Source organism: Heliangelus exortis, chromosome 19 (assembly GCF_036169615.1).
Source record: "Heliangelus exortis chromosome 19, bHelExo1.hap1, whole genome shotgun sequence".
Classification (NCBI taxonomy): Eukaryota; Metazoa; Chordata; class Aves; order Apodiformes; family Trochilidae; genus Heliangelus; species Heliangelus exortis.
In genome coordinates, this window is record NC_092440.1 from 202,986 (window position 1) to 219,588 (window position 16,603).

Here is a 16,603-nt window from a genome sequence, read left to right on the forward strand (position 1 = left end):
GCACGAGGACCAGTGACCATGTGGGGTGGCATCACCCTTGCACCCACATCCCACCCCCCCAACCCCCCACCCCAAAAACAGCAGCAAGAAGCTTCTCCACATTGGGCACCTGCAAAGCTGAGCAAGTGGTTTGGGAGGGCCAAAAAGGGGCTGTGGAGGGGACAGAAGGGACTTCCCCAAAATTCCTCCTCCTGTGTCCCTGTCCATCCCCCTCCCCCCCATCACCCATGTCCCTCCCACCCCACCCCAAACTCTGGCACAAGGCTGGGAGATCCCTCCATGCCCAGGGGTGATGTCCCCACAGCTCTGCCCTTAGCATTGATGAGGGGGGCTTGCAATTAAGCAGAACTCCTTCTCAGCTCCTGATTATTCATCTGCAGCAGCCCAGGGATCAGCAAAGGGCTGGAGGCAGCAACTTCAGAGCCCCCAAGTGATGGACCCAACCTGAGGTCCCTTTTCTGACTCCCTTTTGATCACAGCCCCCCCCTGGTTTCAAGCAGGCTCCTTCCCCAGCCCCTCTCTGCTGGTAATTGCGTTTCCCCAGCCCTTCCAAGGGGAACACTTTATTTCAAGCTCCAGAGGAAAAGGAAAAAGAGGGAAAGGGCTTTGGAAATGAAAATGAAATGATAAATGCTCCAGAGGGGGAGAGTGGGGGGGGATGGGGACACACACACACACACACACACAAGGGGGTTTCTTCAATCATCTTCCCAAAGTAGGAAATTAAAATATTAAAAAAAAATAAAAAGCAAGTTCCAACCTTTTAAAGCTTCTTCTCCAAAAAGCCCTCACAAGGGGCTCATAAAAAGTTAAGGCCCTTTCTCAGAATTTAATTAACAAAGGCAAAAAAAAAAAAAAAAAAAAATAATCCTGCTGTAGGAAAACCTTTTCCTGGATGGAGCTGTCGGGATGCTGGCGTGTCCCCAAAGCCACCAGGGACACATCCAAGCCCCCTCCTTGCTGAAATAGCCCAAGCCAAGAAGGGACAGGCAGGTGACAGACCCCCCCCCAAACACAGCGCTGCCCAGGGACATTCCAGCCCAGCAATGCTCAACCCCAGCACTGGGGGGGTCTCCTGGGGTCACCGGTCCCCAAGGCCACCCTGTGACACGAGGGCAGAGCTGACCCAAGGCTGCTCCCCCCACACCTTCTCTAAACCTTGGCCCCGTGTCCCCCCCTTGTCCCCTCTGACCCTCGGCTGGGACACAACCTGGGAAAAAACCAACCAACTAATGGCTAAAAATCAGGTATAAAAACTCCCTGTTGGAATTTCCTTCCCCCCAGTTACTTCCAGTCCCATTTAAACCCAGAGCCAGAATACTCAAACCCACCCCCCCCACCCAAAAAAAAAAAAAAAAAAAAAAAAAAAAAAAAAAAAAAAAAAAATCAAAATCGGAGCTCTTCTTTCTGCAGAGCCACTTCAAGGCTTTGGGGTTTTTCTCTTCCCAATCCCCCAGGTGCTGCTGCTCTGCCCATTCCCAGCTGGAAAAACACGGGCAGAGCTTCCCCCAACACCAGCCTGCCCCCTGCCTGGCTTTCCCCAGCCTGAGCCTCTTAATTGTCTTTAGCTAATTAATATTAATTGCGTATTGAAATGAGCCTCAGCTGCTGCCCCTCCCCCCTCTCGGCTGATGGCACAGAGATATTTGGCCAAATTTGCCTTTAGGAACCCCCCACCCCGGTGCTGCTGCCCTCCTGCACCCCTTCCCCTCCACGTTAAGGAAAAAACTTTTTTTTTTTTCTTTTTTTCTTTTTCTTTTCTTTTTGTGAACCACTCCATGAAATCCAACAATAAACCACATTCCCAGGAGGGGGTGGAGGGGAGCACCCGATGCAGGGGGTGTGGAGGTGCAGAGGAAATGGCTCCACAGCACCAGAAAAAAACCTGCTTTTCCCTCCCCCAATTCCCATTCCAAAAGATGAAAAGGAAAATTTGCTTCAGTTCCCTAAACCAAACCACTGGGAAGAATTTCCTACCCCACATGAATGGTCCCACCTATGGGAGGGACAAAAATGTCCTTGAGGGATGCTGCTATCCCTTTCTTCCTTCTTTTTTTTTTTTCTTTCCTTCTTCTCCTTCTTTTCCCAAAGTTATCTCCAACCCAACAGAGATGCCCACAAAACCAGAGCAAGATCTCAGCCTCCTTTACAGCCAGGAGAACCCCCAAGGTCCCAGCACCCTTACCACAGGGCAAAGCAAACCAGCCCCAGGGCAGTGACAGCTCTGGGGACACCAGGAGGGTCCCTGGGGACAACACAGCTTTCAAACCTGCTGCCCCCCAACCCCCCCCCCAAAAGAAAAAAAAAGATGCTCACTGCTTTTTCATTCATTCTCCTCACCCTGCCTGGTCCCAGGCTGTCCCCAAGACACCCACCACCCTCCCAGGGCTCAGGACAACTCAAATATTCAACTCATTTTTTTATATTATATATGTATATATATAATTTATATTTGGATAATATATAATATAATATAATATAATATATTCTATATCATAATATCTATTATCTATTACTTATTATGTATTATATATCATATACCATATATATTATATTTTATATGTATTATAATATATTATATATATTATTTTATATAGTTTATATTCAGATCACCTTTTTTTTTCCCCACCATCCCCACCCCAGGGGGACAGATCATAACCTCCCCACATAACTCATTAGTCACACACCATCTACTCCTCAATCCACAGCTCAGGTTTTACTTAATATTAACTTCATCCTGCTCCGAGTTGGAAGCCAATGCCTAATAAACCACATGGCTGCCCAGGATCCCCAGCCTGGGAAAAAAAAAATAATCCACTGCAGCCTTGTTAACACAAGCAAGTGGGGGGGTTAACATCAGCTTGCCACTCTATTTAATAAATAGAAAATTATTTGGGTTTCTAAGCTGCTCGAGGGGTTCCCCTGCTGCTGAGTTTGGGGAGAAAAGTTCCTTTTCCCTCCCCTCCTTTGCCTGTCTCACCAAACCCTCTCCTGGGAAAATCCATCAGGGTTGGAATCACCAAGCAGGATCCTGCCCCTTCCCCAGCCCCCTCAGGACTGGGCTGGGAAATGATTTGCCTCAAATTAACAACTCAATAACTAAAGATGAATGGGAAAAGGTTAATCCTGACCCTCATTCCTGCTTTATTAAATACTCCTCTTGCCTTCCAGAAATACCACTCCTGCCACACTCACCAAGAAATTCCAGGATGCTTTAAAGGCACAGCTACTTTGCTCTAATTGGATTTTTTTTTGTTTTGTTTGTTTGTTTGTTTCCCTGGGCTGGGACATTCTCTTGGTTTGCAAGGAGGTCAAATAAAGATAAAAAAAACCCATGGGGCATCAGAGCCTGGTACAGCTGGGGCTTCTGCTGCAAACCTCAAGGGATCTGAGGTCCCAAAGGAGCATCCGGAGATGCTTTCCAGCTTCCAGCTGCCTCCTCAGGGCCATGGAACCTCCTGAGGACTGCAGGGATCAAGGGGACACAGCCAGGAGGTGATCTCAGAGGTGCTCAGCCCAAGGGGACACTGAGGGGACACAGACTGCTCAGGCTCTGAGCCAGGTCAGCTCTGAAAGCTGAGGGAGAACTTCCTTGGCCAAGCTTGGAGACACAGGACAGGAGGGGATGGATGGATGGATGGATGGATGGATGGATGGATGGATGGATGGATGGATGGATGGGAGAGGGAAAGCTGAGGTAGAACTTCCTTGCCCAAGCTTGCAGGCACAGGACTGAGGGGGAGGATGGGGAAACGGAAGGGGATGGAGGGGGGGAGAGGGAGGGAGGTGATGGAGGGAGGTGATGGGAGGGAGGTGATGGAGGGAGGTGATGGAGGGAGTGATGGAGGGAGGTGATGGAGGGAGGTGATGGAGGGAGGTGATGGGAGGGAGGTGATGGAGGGGGGGGATGCAGGGGGGGGATGCAGGGGGGGTGGGTGCAGGGGGGGGATGCAGGGGGGGGATGCAGGGGGGGGATGCAGGGGGGGGATGCAGGGGGGGGATGCAGGGGGGGGATGCAGGGGGGGGATGCAGGGGGGGGATGCAGGGGGGGGGGATGCAGGGGGGGGGGGATGCAGGGGGGGGATGATGAACCCCAGATGGAAGAGCTACAGCCCCATGACTGCCGGGTCCCAGCACCACTGGGGACATTGCCAACCCACCAGACAGAGTCCTGCTCATTTTCTGTCCCCATAGCCCACCCAAAGGTGCAGCCTGGACCCTGGTGCAGCTCAGCCCCAGCCTTGAGCAGGCAGAGGGGACAACCTGCTCCCACCACCCAACCTGGCAGCTCCCCCTGCCCTGGCCACCACCACTCTCAGCCCTTCCCCTGGGAGCAGAAGTGGCAAGGACTGGGCTCCTCCTTTCCCAGGGGTCAAAGAGTGCAGTGACTGCTGAGATGGGGCCACCAGACCAAGCAGGGAGGCAGGTGGGACAAGCCTGGGGACACACAGCCCTGCAGAGCTGGCCGCAAGGTGACCACCATCTGCCAACCCAGGGAGAGCTTTTTGCACCCCAAACCCTCTGGGAATCCAAGGAAATTTGGTCTCTTCCAATGCCCAGGGAGCTTCTGCATTTCCCCAGGTTGGCAGAGGCCCCGTGGTGGCCCATCCCACCTGTCCCCCTCCCTGTCCCCAAGGCCTGTGCTGCCCACCTGATGTTGTGCCCAGGGGTTTCTCCAGCACAGCAGAGACACCCCCCCCCCCCCAGGTGACAATGCCAGGGGCCCAGGGATGGCCACCACAGCATCTCTGCAGTGCTGAAGGGATGGAGCAGCAGTCTCCACAACATAACCCAGACCATGTGCATCCCCCCCCCCTCCTCTGGGAAGATGGATGGGGTTAAATGGAGCACTGGGAAAGGCAAACACACCCAGAGCAACAAAGCCCCCCCTGGGGGGACCCAACGGGCCACCAAGCCACATACCATCCCACCAGGAGGGTTGGAAGCCCCAGCACCTATCCCATCAAACAGCAAATGGAGCACCTCCACAGCCCCCCCTGTACTCCCCATCCTTGCCAGCCAGAAACCACCAGAGAAGCAGAAGATATTTTAGCATCTTCTCTGCAACTGTGGTGGATTTTCCAAAGCAGGGATCACACCCGGGGTGGGGGGGGGAATGGGGGAATTCCCTGGGCTGAGGAGCAGGAGGGGTTGGGAGGGATGCAGGGGCTGAGCCAGTGCTGCCAATAAAGCAGAATTTATTTGCCATGGGCTTTGAAAAGTCAAAGGTGCTTAAACAAAGAGCAGGCTGAGAGCCTGGGTCGGGCTCCCTTCCTCAAATAAGGGAGAGATTTAGTGGAAATGCCAGAGGGAAGGAGGGGGGGAGCCAGATTTACAGAGTTAGAGATGGGGGGGAGCTCGTTTTCTGCAAGAAATGTCAGCCTGGGTTCAGCCATCCCCAGCCTGCTGCTCGGACAGGGGGTTGGAAGCTGCTGTCCCTTGTTGGAGCCACCTCATGTCACCCTCATCACCAGCCCTGTCCCCAAGGCTTGCAAAAGCCCAGCCAGAAACCAGCAGCTCCATCCCAGCACGGCTCATTTCCCCCAGCCCCTGGGATGCAGCTGCATTGGAGGAGTTCCCAATAGGGGTCCCCAAAGCTTCGGGATCCTCCTACAGAAGGGTCCTGCCAGGCCAGGGCTGCCAGGAGCAGAACGAGAGCCCTTGGGAAGGGAGGGAGCTCTTGGGAAGGGAATCTCTTGGGAAGGGGGGAATCTCTTGGGAAGGGGGGAATCTCTTGGGAAGGGGGTATGGGGGGTTAACTATGGAATAGGATTTCACTGTTCTCCTTCTAAAAAAGGGAATGTCCCCCACCTTGCTGCTGCCCCTACACACCCCCCGAGTGGTCCCCAGAGCCGTGGCAGCAGGGTACAGCCCCTGGCACATAAGAGAGAAGATATAGGACACACAGGTGGGGCAGAACCCCTCCAAATCTCACACCAGACCCTGCTAACACAGGGAGAGAGCCCCGGGCTGGGATGGGGCTGGGAGAGCAGGATCCTGCCCGGCCGCCCCTTCCCCAGCAAACTCGGGCACAGCTGCAGCCCCCCCCCCACACCCCCAAAGCCCCCCCTCATCTCATCCCCCCCCCAGCTTCCATCAGAGATAAATTCACGGCAGCTCCCGCAGCCGCCTCTGCAGCGCGGAGCTTTGCTGCCACCACCCGGGGACCCGCCAGCCAGCACCGCAGCCCCAAATCCCGCACACCCCCCCGGACACCCACCCACCCACCCGCACCTCCATCCCCCGGGATCCGCATTTCCAGGGCTATTCACCCACCCACCAACATTCCCCCGGGACCCGCATGCTCTCGGGACCACCCACGCGCATCCACCCCCCACCGAAAAACCACCCCCATCCCAGGGCCACCCCCCAGCATCCCCCCTCGGCACCTGCACCCCCTAGGGCCACCCCCCTGCATCTCAGGCACCCACAGCCCCAGGACCCTCCCCCTGCACCCAGTGCCACCCACCCCCCACCCCCCCACCCCCCACTGGGGGAACTGGAGCTCATGCACAGCCTGGGAAGGGGGTTTGGGTCCAGCGGGGTGCAGCCAGGTGGGGATTGATGCTGAGCAACCGGAGATTTTTGGAGATTTTTTTGTCCCTAAGTGGGCTCCTGCAAGCCGGGGGGGAGAGGGGTGGGGGGGGGAAGAATGGGAGTGGAAGTGGGAGGGGGAGGGGCTGGAAAAAAACCTGCACCCTCCCCCACCAAAGCTGCTCCGCAGAGAACTGACAACTCCTCACACCCCCGAGAAGCAAACCCCACCCCAGATACATCAAAGCAAAGATGTCCCCTGCAGGAAACGTCACCTCCCCCCCCTCCCGGAGTTCTGTGACCCATTGGGTGCTGGTATCACCACAATGGGGTCACCACCCCCATCCCCCGGCTGGAGGGGACCCGGAGCGGGTCCGAGGGCCCCAGACTCACCGGATTTGTGGACGCTGCGGAGGCAGGAGAGGGAGGCGTTGAGGCGAGCACATTCCTCCCTGTTGGCCCCAAATTTCTCCACAGTGGCACAAACCTGCTCATCGGTCATGTCCAGCAGCTCCTCCAGGCTCAGCTGCCCCGGAGCGATCTCCTGCAAGGGTTGGAAGGGGGAAGGAAAAAGGAATAAAACCTCCGAAGCAGCCTGGAAACCAACACCTCAGGGCGTGTGAGATGATGTTCCCTCCCCTCCTGCCCCATTTTGGGTCGCAGACCCAAAAACGTTCGTTTTCTGCCACAATCCTTGTGAAAAACCGGAGCCTCAGGCTTTATCTCGAGTTTTTTGCACAGCCAGACCTAACTAAAAGCTGGGATATCTCAGAGGACACCAGGAAAAGCTGTCCCTGTCCTCAGCACACCCTCAGCTTTGGGATAGGGGGGGTTCTCACAGGAGCACCTCTGGGTGCCAGCCCCATTGCCCCCATCCAGAGGGATGCTGCAGCTGTGACAATGACATGGAGAACCCCCCCTGAGGTCCCCCTGGCACTTCCCTGGGAACAGAGATCGGGTGTCCTCAGGAGGGGGGGGAAAAGAGCAGTGAGTGACCAGCACGTCCCTTTCCATGCAGTGGAAGATCCCAATCCCTCTGCTCTGCTCTTCCACCTCCTTCCCCACCACTCCCTTCCTGCCTTTCCCAGCCTCCAAGCACCCACTGTCGAGACAGTTTCCACCTAGGGAGCTGAAAACAAACCCACCAACCCATCCTCTCCTCGAGTTTTGCTCAAGGATCACACAAAACCCCGGGCAAAACACCACTAGAGGGGGTTCCACCCCTTCCCCCCATCCCTGGTCCTCACCTCCATCACCTCCTTGCGGATGTCGACGATCCGGAACCAGTGGAGGAGCTGGGGGAACCCCTCCAGCTTGGCGTTCCGCTCCTGCAGAGCCACCTTCCTCTTGCAGGAGAGCTGCCGGCTGAAGTACTTGACCAGTTTGCTCTGGAAGAGAAGGAAAAAAAACTCATGGGACCTACACACACACCCCGTGGTCTCCGCCCCCCAACCCACCTGAGGCAGAAGAGCAAACCCCCAGCCCTAGGGAATTCCAACTCCTCTCCCCCCCCGACCTGCTGACAACTTTCTGCAGCCTTTAGCACCAAGCTGCCTGCTCCAGGAAGGGCATTTCCCTCCCTAAAAAACCTTTTTCCCGGTTCTTTTATCCTCAATCCAGCAGGCGTCAGCACTGAGGGCTCAGGGGGGGGTCAGACAACCCTGGCCACCCGAAGGATCCCCCTACCAGGTGGGTCAGGGGACACGGAGGCAACAATTTTCCCACCCTCTAACACTCCCCCCGCCCCTTCCCAGCACCCAAAGGACACACTTCCCCCCCCAGTACTCCCCAGCAAGGTGCAAAAGGATCCCACATACACGACCCCCATGGGGAGCAGCCCCAAGGCTGGAATCTGGGGATGGGAAGGTGTTAATTGTTTAATCTTTATCCCCTCCACCCCTTCCTCCCTTCTTCCTCCCACCCTCCTCATCACCACTCTGGAGCCATTGATTTCTCTATGACCCCATCCTTCCATCACTGCCCCTCCCAAAAAAAAACCCCAACCCAAACCAAAACACTCCCTTAGTAACCACAGCCCAACAGCTCCTGAAAATAAAGATGCTGAGGGATTTGACCTCTTTTTTTCTTTTTTTTTAATACAAAATCTAGAGCAGAGCCCAGCTGGCTGAGAGCCTGCTGGGATTTCCTGCTCCTGCCTTTCCCAGAGGGGTGATTCCCAGTTGGGGGAGGTCCTGACCCCCCCACAGCTCCCCCCAAAAAATAATCCATGAGCAAGAGAGGTGATGGTTTGGAAGAGACAGGAGGGAAGGAACCCCCTGGGGGAGGAGGGGTTAGTGGCCCCCATCCCCTTGCAAACAGGGAGTCCCCTCCACCGTGTCCCCCCAGCATAAACAGCTCAGCCAGGAGCTGGACACCCCAACCAGGTGGTTTCTCCCAACCTGGCTAACAGAGATGAATTAATACCCAAAATAAATTAATACCCAAATGGCCAGGGAGGCCCTGGGGAGCCCCAGGTGGGGTCTCCAGGTTGCTCAGCAGCCCCCTGATGAGCTGCTGGATCTGCTTTTTTGGGGGGAAAATCTCCTCTCCCCCCACAGACCATCAACAGGTTTCAGAGTCAGCCTTGGTGGCATGGCCTAAAATTCCCCCCTCCCAGGCCCTTGGAGAAAGGGAAAGATGGCAGCAGGCACACAGGACAGCTCCAAAAAAACTTTCCCCACACACCCACAGCAAAACTCTCCTCCAAAACTCATCTCCATCACCACCAGCCTGAGCTTCAGCCCTTCCTCCAGCCTCCCAGGATGGAAAGGGGGTGGGTGGGAGCTCAAGTGCCCCTCCCCAGAGCTAAAATCAGAGTCCTGAAGCCCCCCCCCCTTCCCCCCCCCCCCCATTCAGCCACACTGGGAGCTGAGGCCAAGGGGGGGGTGGGGGAAATGGTTTTATTTCCAGTTTCCAAAAGCTCGGGTTAGATCCTGCCCTGCACCCCTGCCAGCTCCCTGCCTCAGTTTCCCCATCCAGGAGCTGGCAGAGGAACACCCTGGGGTGCTGTGTGTGCACAACCTGAAGATCTGGGGGGGGTTGGTTTTTTTGCTCCAACAAACAGGGACCAAGCCACAAGCAGCCCCTTCCCCATGGCCATCGTGAGGAGGGATAGGAGAGTCCCCTCCCCCATCTCCTCCCCACTGGGAAAAAAATCCCTCAGACAATCCCCACTCCACCCCTGGGACCTTGGGTTCCCAGTTCCTCATCAGGGCTGGAGCCCCCCACCCCAACCCTTTCCCCCCCACTCTTTGCACCCCAATGGGTTTTCCAGCCCATTCCCAACACCCCCAGCAGCATTTCCCCTCCCCAGAAGTTCACCCAAAACCCAGCCCAGGGTGGGGGGGAAGATGCCTCTGGGTTTGTTGTGTTTTTCCTCCCCCCCTCCAAGAGCAAACATCAGGAGTGAAGCAGATGGTCTCCAAGGAGCTGGAGGGGGCTGCACCCCCCCCAGAACAGCACCGAGCACCCAGCCTGACGTCAGCCACAGCACCCAGCACCCAGCCCTGCCTGGAGACCAGGAGAGGAGGTGGAAAACCCACTGGGAACACTGGGGAAAGTTAATGAACCTCCCAGGGGGCTGGGGGACAGGAGAGAGGAGCTGGGGCACAGACTGGGATACCCAGGGTGGTGGGATCAGCACAGACTGGGATGCCCAGAACAGGAGGATCATCACAGACTGGGATTCCCAGCATGGGGCATCAGCACAGACTGGTGCCTCCATGCCATGGAGCAGAAGTTGTTCTGCTCCTCCACAACAATAAGCCACAACTGAAGAGACTTCTCCAACTCTCCCCAAGAGGTTCATTATTCCAGAGACACCTGGAGCACCCTCAGGCTGGGGAATAACCCCAGCAGGGTTGGATATTCCCACCCAGGGCTCTTTCCAGGCTCACCTGACACCTCTGCCTCTGCAGAGGCAGAAATCATTCATTTCAAGAGCTGTTAAAATGGTCCCCAGGACTCTCTACAGGAGCAGAGGGGCTGAAATGGCTCAAACCAGCATCCTGGAGATGCCTGGGGGGTGCAGCCAGGGGGGGCAGAGTGCTGTGCTCATGGTATTAGACACCAGACAGTCCACATGCTCAGGTAGTGAATATCCCAGTGTCTCTTTTGGCTACAGCCCATAAAATCATAGTCCCAGACTGGTTTGGGTGGGAAGGGACCTTAAAGCCCCCCCAGTGCCACCCCTGCCATGGTCAGGGACACCTCCCACAGCCCAGGGTGCTCCAAGCCCCATCCAACCTTCAACACTGCCAGGGAAGGGGCAGCCACAGCTTCTGGGGGAAACCTGGGACAGGGGCTCAGCACCCTCACCCCAAACAATTTCTCCCTCCCCAACATCTCCTCTCCATCTCCCCTCTTGCAGCTGCAAACCCTTCCCCCTCATCCCATCCCTCCAGGCCCTTGTCCCAAGTCCCTCCCCAGCTTTCCTGGAGCCCCTTCAGGCACTGGAAGCTGCTCTAAGGTTTCCCCATGGGATCCTTCTCTTCTCCAGCCTCAACACCCCCAACTCTCTCCCCCTGGCTCCAGAGCAGAGCTGCTCCCAGCAGCTCCAGGGCCTCCTCTGCACTGGCTCCAACACCTCCCTGTCCTTCTGCTGATGGGGACCCCAGAGCTGGACCCAGATTTACCTCAGAGGGGGGCAGAGGGGGACAATCCCCTCCCTGGCCCTGCTGCTCACACAGTGGGGATGCAAGTTTGGAAATATTCAAGGCTTTTCCCTGGTTTTCTCTTCCTATCCTCACCTTCCCAAAGCATCTCAGCGGGGGGTCCCTTTCCCAGCAGCCTGGGGGGGGGAGGGGGTAAGTACCAGTCCCAGGGTTATCCTTGCAGCCACTCACCAGGTTCTGGGAAACCTGAGCCAGGATCTGAACCCAGGGTGGAATAACCCTGCACAGGGAGAGCTGGAAACATCACCAAGCACCAACCAACTTTTCTTTCTGGTTTTTATGCCCCAGACTCCCTCCAGGCTGGCAGGCAACCCCCACCCACCCACGCTTACACCCCAAAACCCAGATTTCGAGCTGCAAAGCCCAGCTGTCCCATTTGGTTAGGAGCAGAACAGAGGCAGCAGCTTGGCTCAGCCCCAGATTTTCCACCCCAAGGGAAGCAAAGTCCACCCTGGGCAGTGTTGGTGGGGGTTTTGATCCCACCCACTGCCTTGGTTCCTCCTGGACCTCCTGGAAGCTGTCCTGAGGTGCAAGAAACACCTGAAAGCCTGCCAGGACTGAGGTCTGGGTGGTTCCCAGCTCCAGGGAAGGATGGTGCCCACACAGCCCCAGCAGGCAATGTCCTCATGGGTGCCTTAAAAATAAATACAAAAAGAATGGGGGGAAAAAAAAACAACCAACCAAACAAAAAAACTTCTATTAATCTGGCAAAAATCCAGGTTTAGGGTAATGGGGATTAACAAAACAACAACAACAAAAAAAACCATAAACAGAAACAAGAACAAAAACAACAAAAAAAAAAAAAAAAAAAAAAAAAAAAAAAAAAAAAAAAGAAAAAAAGAAAAAAGGAAAAAGATAGAAGGAAAAAGAAAGAAGGAAAAAAAACCAAACATAAAAAAGGGGGAAAAAAGAAAAAAGAAAAGAAAACTAAGTTAAAAAAAAAAAAAAAAAAAAAAACCCAAACGAACAAACAAAAACCCAAAACATGGATTCATCCCTTTTTTATTCCCGGCTGGCACTGGGCAGTGCAAAGTGTCCCCCCAGGGTGACATCCCCTGCCAGTGTCCCCTCGGCTTTGCTGCCACCAGCTCCCCTGCGTCTGCCTCCCGGCCTTGGGAGCTGGCGGGGGCTCAGGGCCACCGCTCCTGCGGCTGCTGGTGACAAACCCGGTGCCGCCAGACCGACACCCACCTGCTGGAGTTGGGAATCCCGCCCCTCCTGGGAATGGCTCCGTTTCGGGGCTGAAAAGCATCGGAGGTGGGGGTGGGGATTGGGCAGGGGTAGCCCCTTCGGTCCCGGGGTTTGGGGGGAGGGGGGTTGGGGGGTTGGAATGGACCTCAAGGATCATCTGGTCCAATCCTACTGATGATCCCGGGATCTCCGTGTTGGGTACAGTGGGATCTGGAAGGGCTGAAGAGATGCTTCCCCGGGAGGGCAAGGGATTTGTAGGGTGGCATCACGCCAGCAACTTCCAAACCCTCCCGGGACACTGGGATGCTGCTTCACCCCTCCCCATGGGATGCCAGGAATGGATGTCCAACCGGGATGGCTTCACCAGGCTCCCTGGTGCCATCCATGGGAGGGAAGCAGAATCCTGACCCTAACCAGGAGGTCACTCCACATGGGATGAACTTCTCCAGGCCTGCACCTCCAGGCATCAGCTCTGATGGGGGAGAGTTGAACCCCCCCCCCAAAGTCTCCCGCATCCCCCAAAACTGCTGCTGCTTCATCCTCACCTCCCTGTGCCTCTTCTGGGGTCCCACGTGGACCAGGAGATCTGAGCTGAGGCCACAGCCCCTCAGGTGGAGGGGTTGGATGGGTCCAAGGAAAGGCAAGGAATGGGCAGGATCGGTGTGGGAAGGGAGCACAAGTGGGTGCCGGGGACACAGAGCAGGGACAGCACCCCAAGGTGCCCCTCTTGGCGTGGTGATGCCCAGCTCCCTCCCAGGGTGCTCTGGACCCTCAGGAGCAAAAGCAGCAGGTCAGGGGGTTTTGGTCAAGTCCAAAGCCACCTCAGAGAGGTCCTGCAGGACCCCTGGCAGGGTGCTGTGACACCCAGCACAAGGACCATGGTGCCACCACCTTTGGGTTCTTGGTGAGAGCGCACAGGTTCAAAAAGTGTAACCAAAGGGCCTGAGTGGGACAGGGCTCTGGAATCCCCCCTCCCACAGCCCCAGCTCCATGGCAACCCTCCCATGACCCCACCAGCATCTCCCCGGGGTTACAGCGCCATCCTGGACAGACCCTGCCACCCTCGGGGCACCCATCCCAGCCCACCAACCTCCTGCTGAACCCCAACTCCATCCCCACCCAGGTCCCAACACATTAAATGCATTTTTCCCAGCTATGAACCATAAATAAACCCAGCTGGGGGGACCCTTGACTTGGCCCAGTTGCCTTCATCCCCAGCCACAGCAAAGCCTCCTCTTCCCTCTGCTGGGACAGGCTGGGGAAGGATCCAGGAGGGAGGATGCTGGCCTGAGTCCTGGGGAGGGGCTGGACCCAGCTGGGGGGCTGCAGGATGAGGGGAGAGAGAGGTGGGACCACAGGGGGAAGGATGCAACTGGGCAGAGGGATGCAGCCTTGGGGGGAGGGTTGCAGGTGGGCTGTGGGGGGGTGTGAGCTGATGGGGAGGGATGGAACTGGGCCGGGGGGGATGCAGGAGGGCCCGGGGAGGGATTCAGAGGGGTCAGGAAGGGATGCAAGAGGGACCGGGGAGGATGCAGGAGGGCCGTGGGGATGTAGAGGGGCCAGGGGGATGCAGCCGGGTGGGCTGCAGCCTTTTGGGAAGGATGCAGCTAGGCCAGGGAGATTGCAGCTCTGTGGGATGCAGCCCGGTGGGAGGCAAGCTGGCAGGGTGTAGGCAGGCTGGGTCGGGGGGAGTAGAAAACAAGCTGGGGGGATGCGGGCAGCCCGGGGAATTGCAGCCGAGCTGGGGTGATGCAGCCGGACCGGGGGGTGCAGCTGGACCTGGGGGGCAGGAGCCCGGCGGGAGTGATGCGTCCGGGCCGGGAGGACGCTGTGGGGCCGGTACTGGGCCGGGGGCATCCCGGAGGGATATCGGAGGGGCCAGGCCTGGGGTCAGGGAATCCCGGGGGAGGGCGTACCCCCGCGGGCAGCCCCAGCAGGAGGGTTTGGCGGTGCCGGACCCACCTGCAGAGCGCGCAGCCTCACTCGGTACCACCGCAGCGCCGCGGGGGAGCCCGGCGCGGCCCGGGGGGGGGGGAAGGGGGGGAGGGAGGAGGGGGTTGGTAAAGAGAAGTGGGGGGGATGGCTGGCTATAGGAAGGGGGTGTCGGTGGGCCCCTACCTCCAGGGTGCGGATCTCCTTCTGCGTGAGGTCGTTGGAGGCGGCGCACTTGGTGCGGAGCCCCTCCAGGTTGGAGATGCTGATGTCGATCATGTTCTGGACCAGCTCGCACTGCTGCAGCGCCTTCTGCAGACTCAGCTGCTGCTCCTCGCTCCTCGTCATGTTGTCCTCATCCATCGCTCGCCGCGCCCCCCCCGCCCCCCCCCCCGCCTCCCCTCCTCCCCTCCACCCTCCGCGGCCCCCCCCCTTTTCCCTTCCTTTGCCCGCCCCCCCCCCCCCCCCCCTCCGCCGCCGGAGCTCAGCCCCGCTCCGCCGAGGCCCGCAGCATCGCTGCCCCGCCGTGCCCACCGAGCCGTCAGCGCGGCGCCGCCGCCGCCTCCCCCCCCCCAACAACGCCTCACAGCCCCCCCCCCCCCCTACCCGCCCCCCCCCTTTCTCCGGGCGCGGCGGGGCGGGGGCGAGGGCGGCGCGCTCCGGCACCGCGGGGCCGCGCTCTATGCGCGCCCTGACAACCCCCCCCACTCCATCCATCCATCCATCCATCCATCCACCCCACCAGCCAGCCCCTCCATCTACCCTCCCATGCATCCACCTCTCCATCCATCCATCTATCCATCCATTCTTATTGACCCTCCCACCCATCCCACCTCCCATCCAGCCAGCCAGCCCTCCAGCCAGCCCTCCATCCATCCACCCACCCCACCAGCCAGCCCCCCCATCTACCCCCATGCATCCACCTCTCCATCCACCTCTCCATCCATCCATCCATCCATCCATTAATTCCCATTGACATTCCCATCCATCCCACCTCCCATCCCTCCATCCATCCCTCCATCCCTCCATCCATCCCCATTTACCCCCATTACCCATCCCTTAAACACCTCCAGAGAGGGGGCATCAACAGCCTCCCTGGGTAACCTATTCCAGTGTTTTACTACCCTCATGTCGAAGAATTTTTTTCCTACCATCTAACCTGAATTTCTCCTCTTTCAGTTTAAAACCATTACATGATATATTTCAAATTAAATTAAAAAGGGAATCAATGCCAGTTCAGAGCCCAGAAGGTCCCATGTCACTCCAATTCTGGTCTTAATTTCACAGGCATCTATTTATCTAAACACATCTATGTATTTCTGTATTTCAATATCTCTATATTTCTATATTTATATCTATGTGTTTCTACTGGGTGTTTGAGCTGGGGTTCATGGGAGGAAGCATCATCACACCAGTTGGGCTGCACTGGTGGCAAGCACTGGTGGGCACTAGGGGATGATCATCCTCCAGCTCCACCAGCTCAACCCCTTGTTCAGCCAGCCCTAAGGATGCCCAATCAGTGCTGGGGGAGGAGGGGGGGGCACCAGTTTTAACAAAAAAATATATAATCTTCAAAGCAATCTGTTCAAGAAAGAAGTAGAATTGTCTGCAGGCGTTATTGGGTGCACTGGTGGGCACTGGCTCTGCTTTCTTACAGCTCTGGAGGTCCAGATTTAGTAATGACGGGGCACAGGGGTGGACGAAACACCTGGAAAATTTGATTTGGAAGGAAAAGAGCTGCCCCGAGTGAAGGCAGAGAGGAGAAAAGCAGCTCCAGACCCACTCCGGATGGGGAAGCCCAAGGCCACCAGGGCTGCCAGCCGGTTCCCAGGCACTGTGGAAGGAGCTGGCAGGTCCTGGAGGGCCATCTGTCACCACATCACATGCCCGGAGGAGCAGCCGAGCCTCACTGAGCTCAGCTCCCACCTCCTGCACTCCCTTCTGGGGCTGGAGGGGGAAAAAATGGGGAAAAAATTTGAGGAAAGCTTTTGCCCTCTGCCAGCTTCATCGCTTTCTGTAGGATTCCACCTGGAACTCTCAGTGTTTTCCCTTCCCTTGCCAGGATGGCCCCATGATTTTTTTTCCCCTCCAACATACTCCCCACCACCTCTATGTCCCAAGGGATCACTTCCCATCCCCACCACCCAGCTCACATCAGGTTCCCCTCCAAGCCCCTTCTCCACAGAAGTTCCAGCTGTTTCCCAAAGCCCAGCACAGGTCCCTCTTCCCTTGGAGGTGACTCTGGTGAGAAGAAGCCAATCCAGCACAGCCAG

General features: G+C 57.0%; 1 protein-coding gene across 1 annotated transcript in view; it reads right to left on the reverse strand.

The window, feature by feature from the left end:
• KSR2 (kinase suppressor of ras 2) overlaps nt 1-14,693 on the reverse strand; it is a 55,640-nt gene extending 40,947 nt beyond the window's left edge. The window contains exons 1-3 of the mRNA XM_071763581.1: nt 14,517-14,693; nt 7,782-7,922; nt 6,871-7,078 (exon numbers count right to left, since the gene is read on the reverse strand). Coding sequence (XP_071619682.1) covers nt 6,871-7,078; nt 7,782-7,922; nt 14,517-14,693 — 526 coding nt within the window. The remainder of the gene's footprint in view (nt 1-6,870; nt 7,079-7,781; nt 7,923-14,516) is intronic.
• Between the last annotated feature and the right edge of the window lie 1,910 nt (nt 14,694-16,603).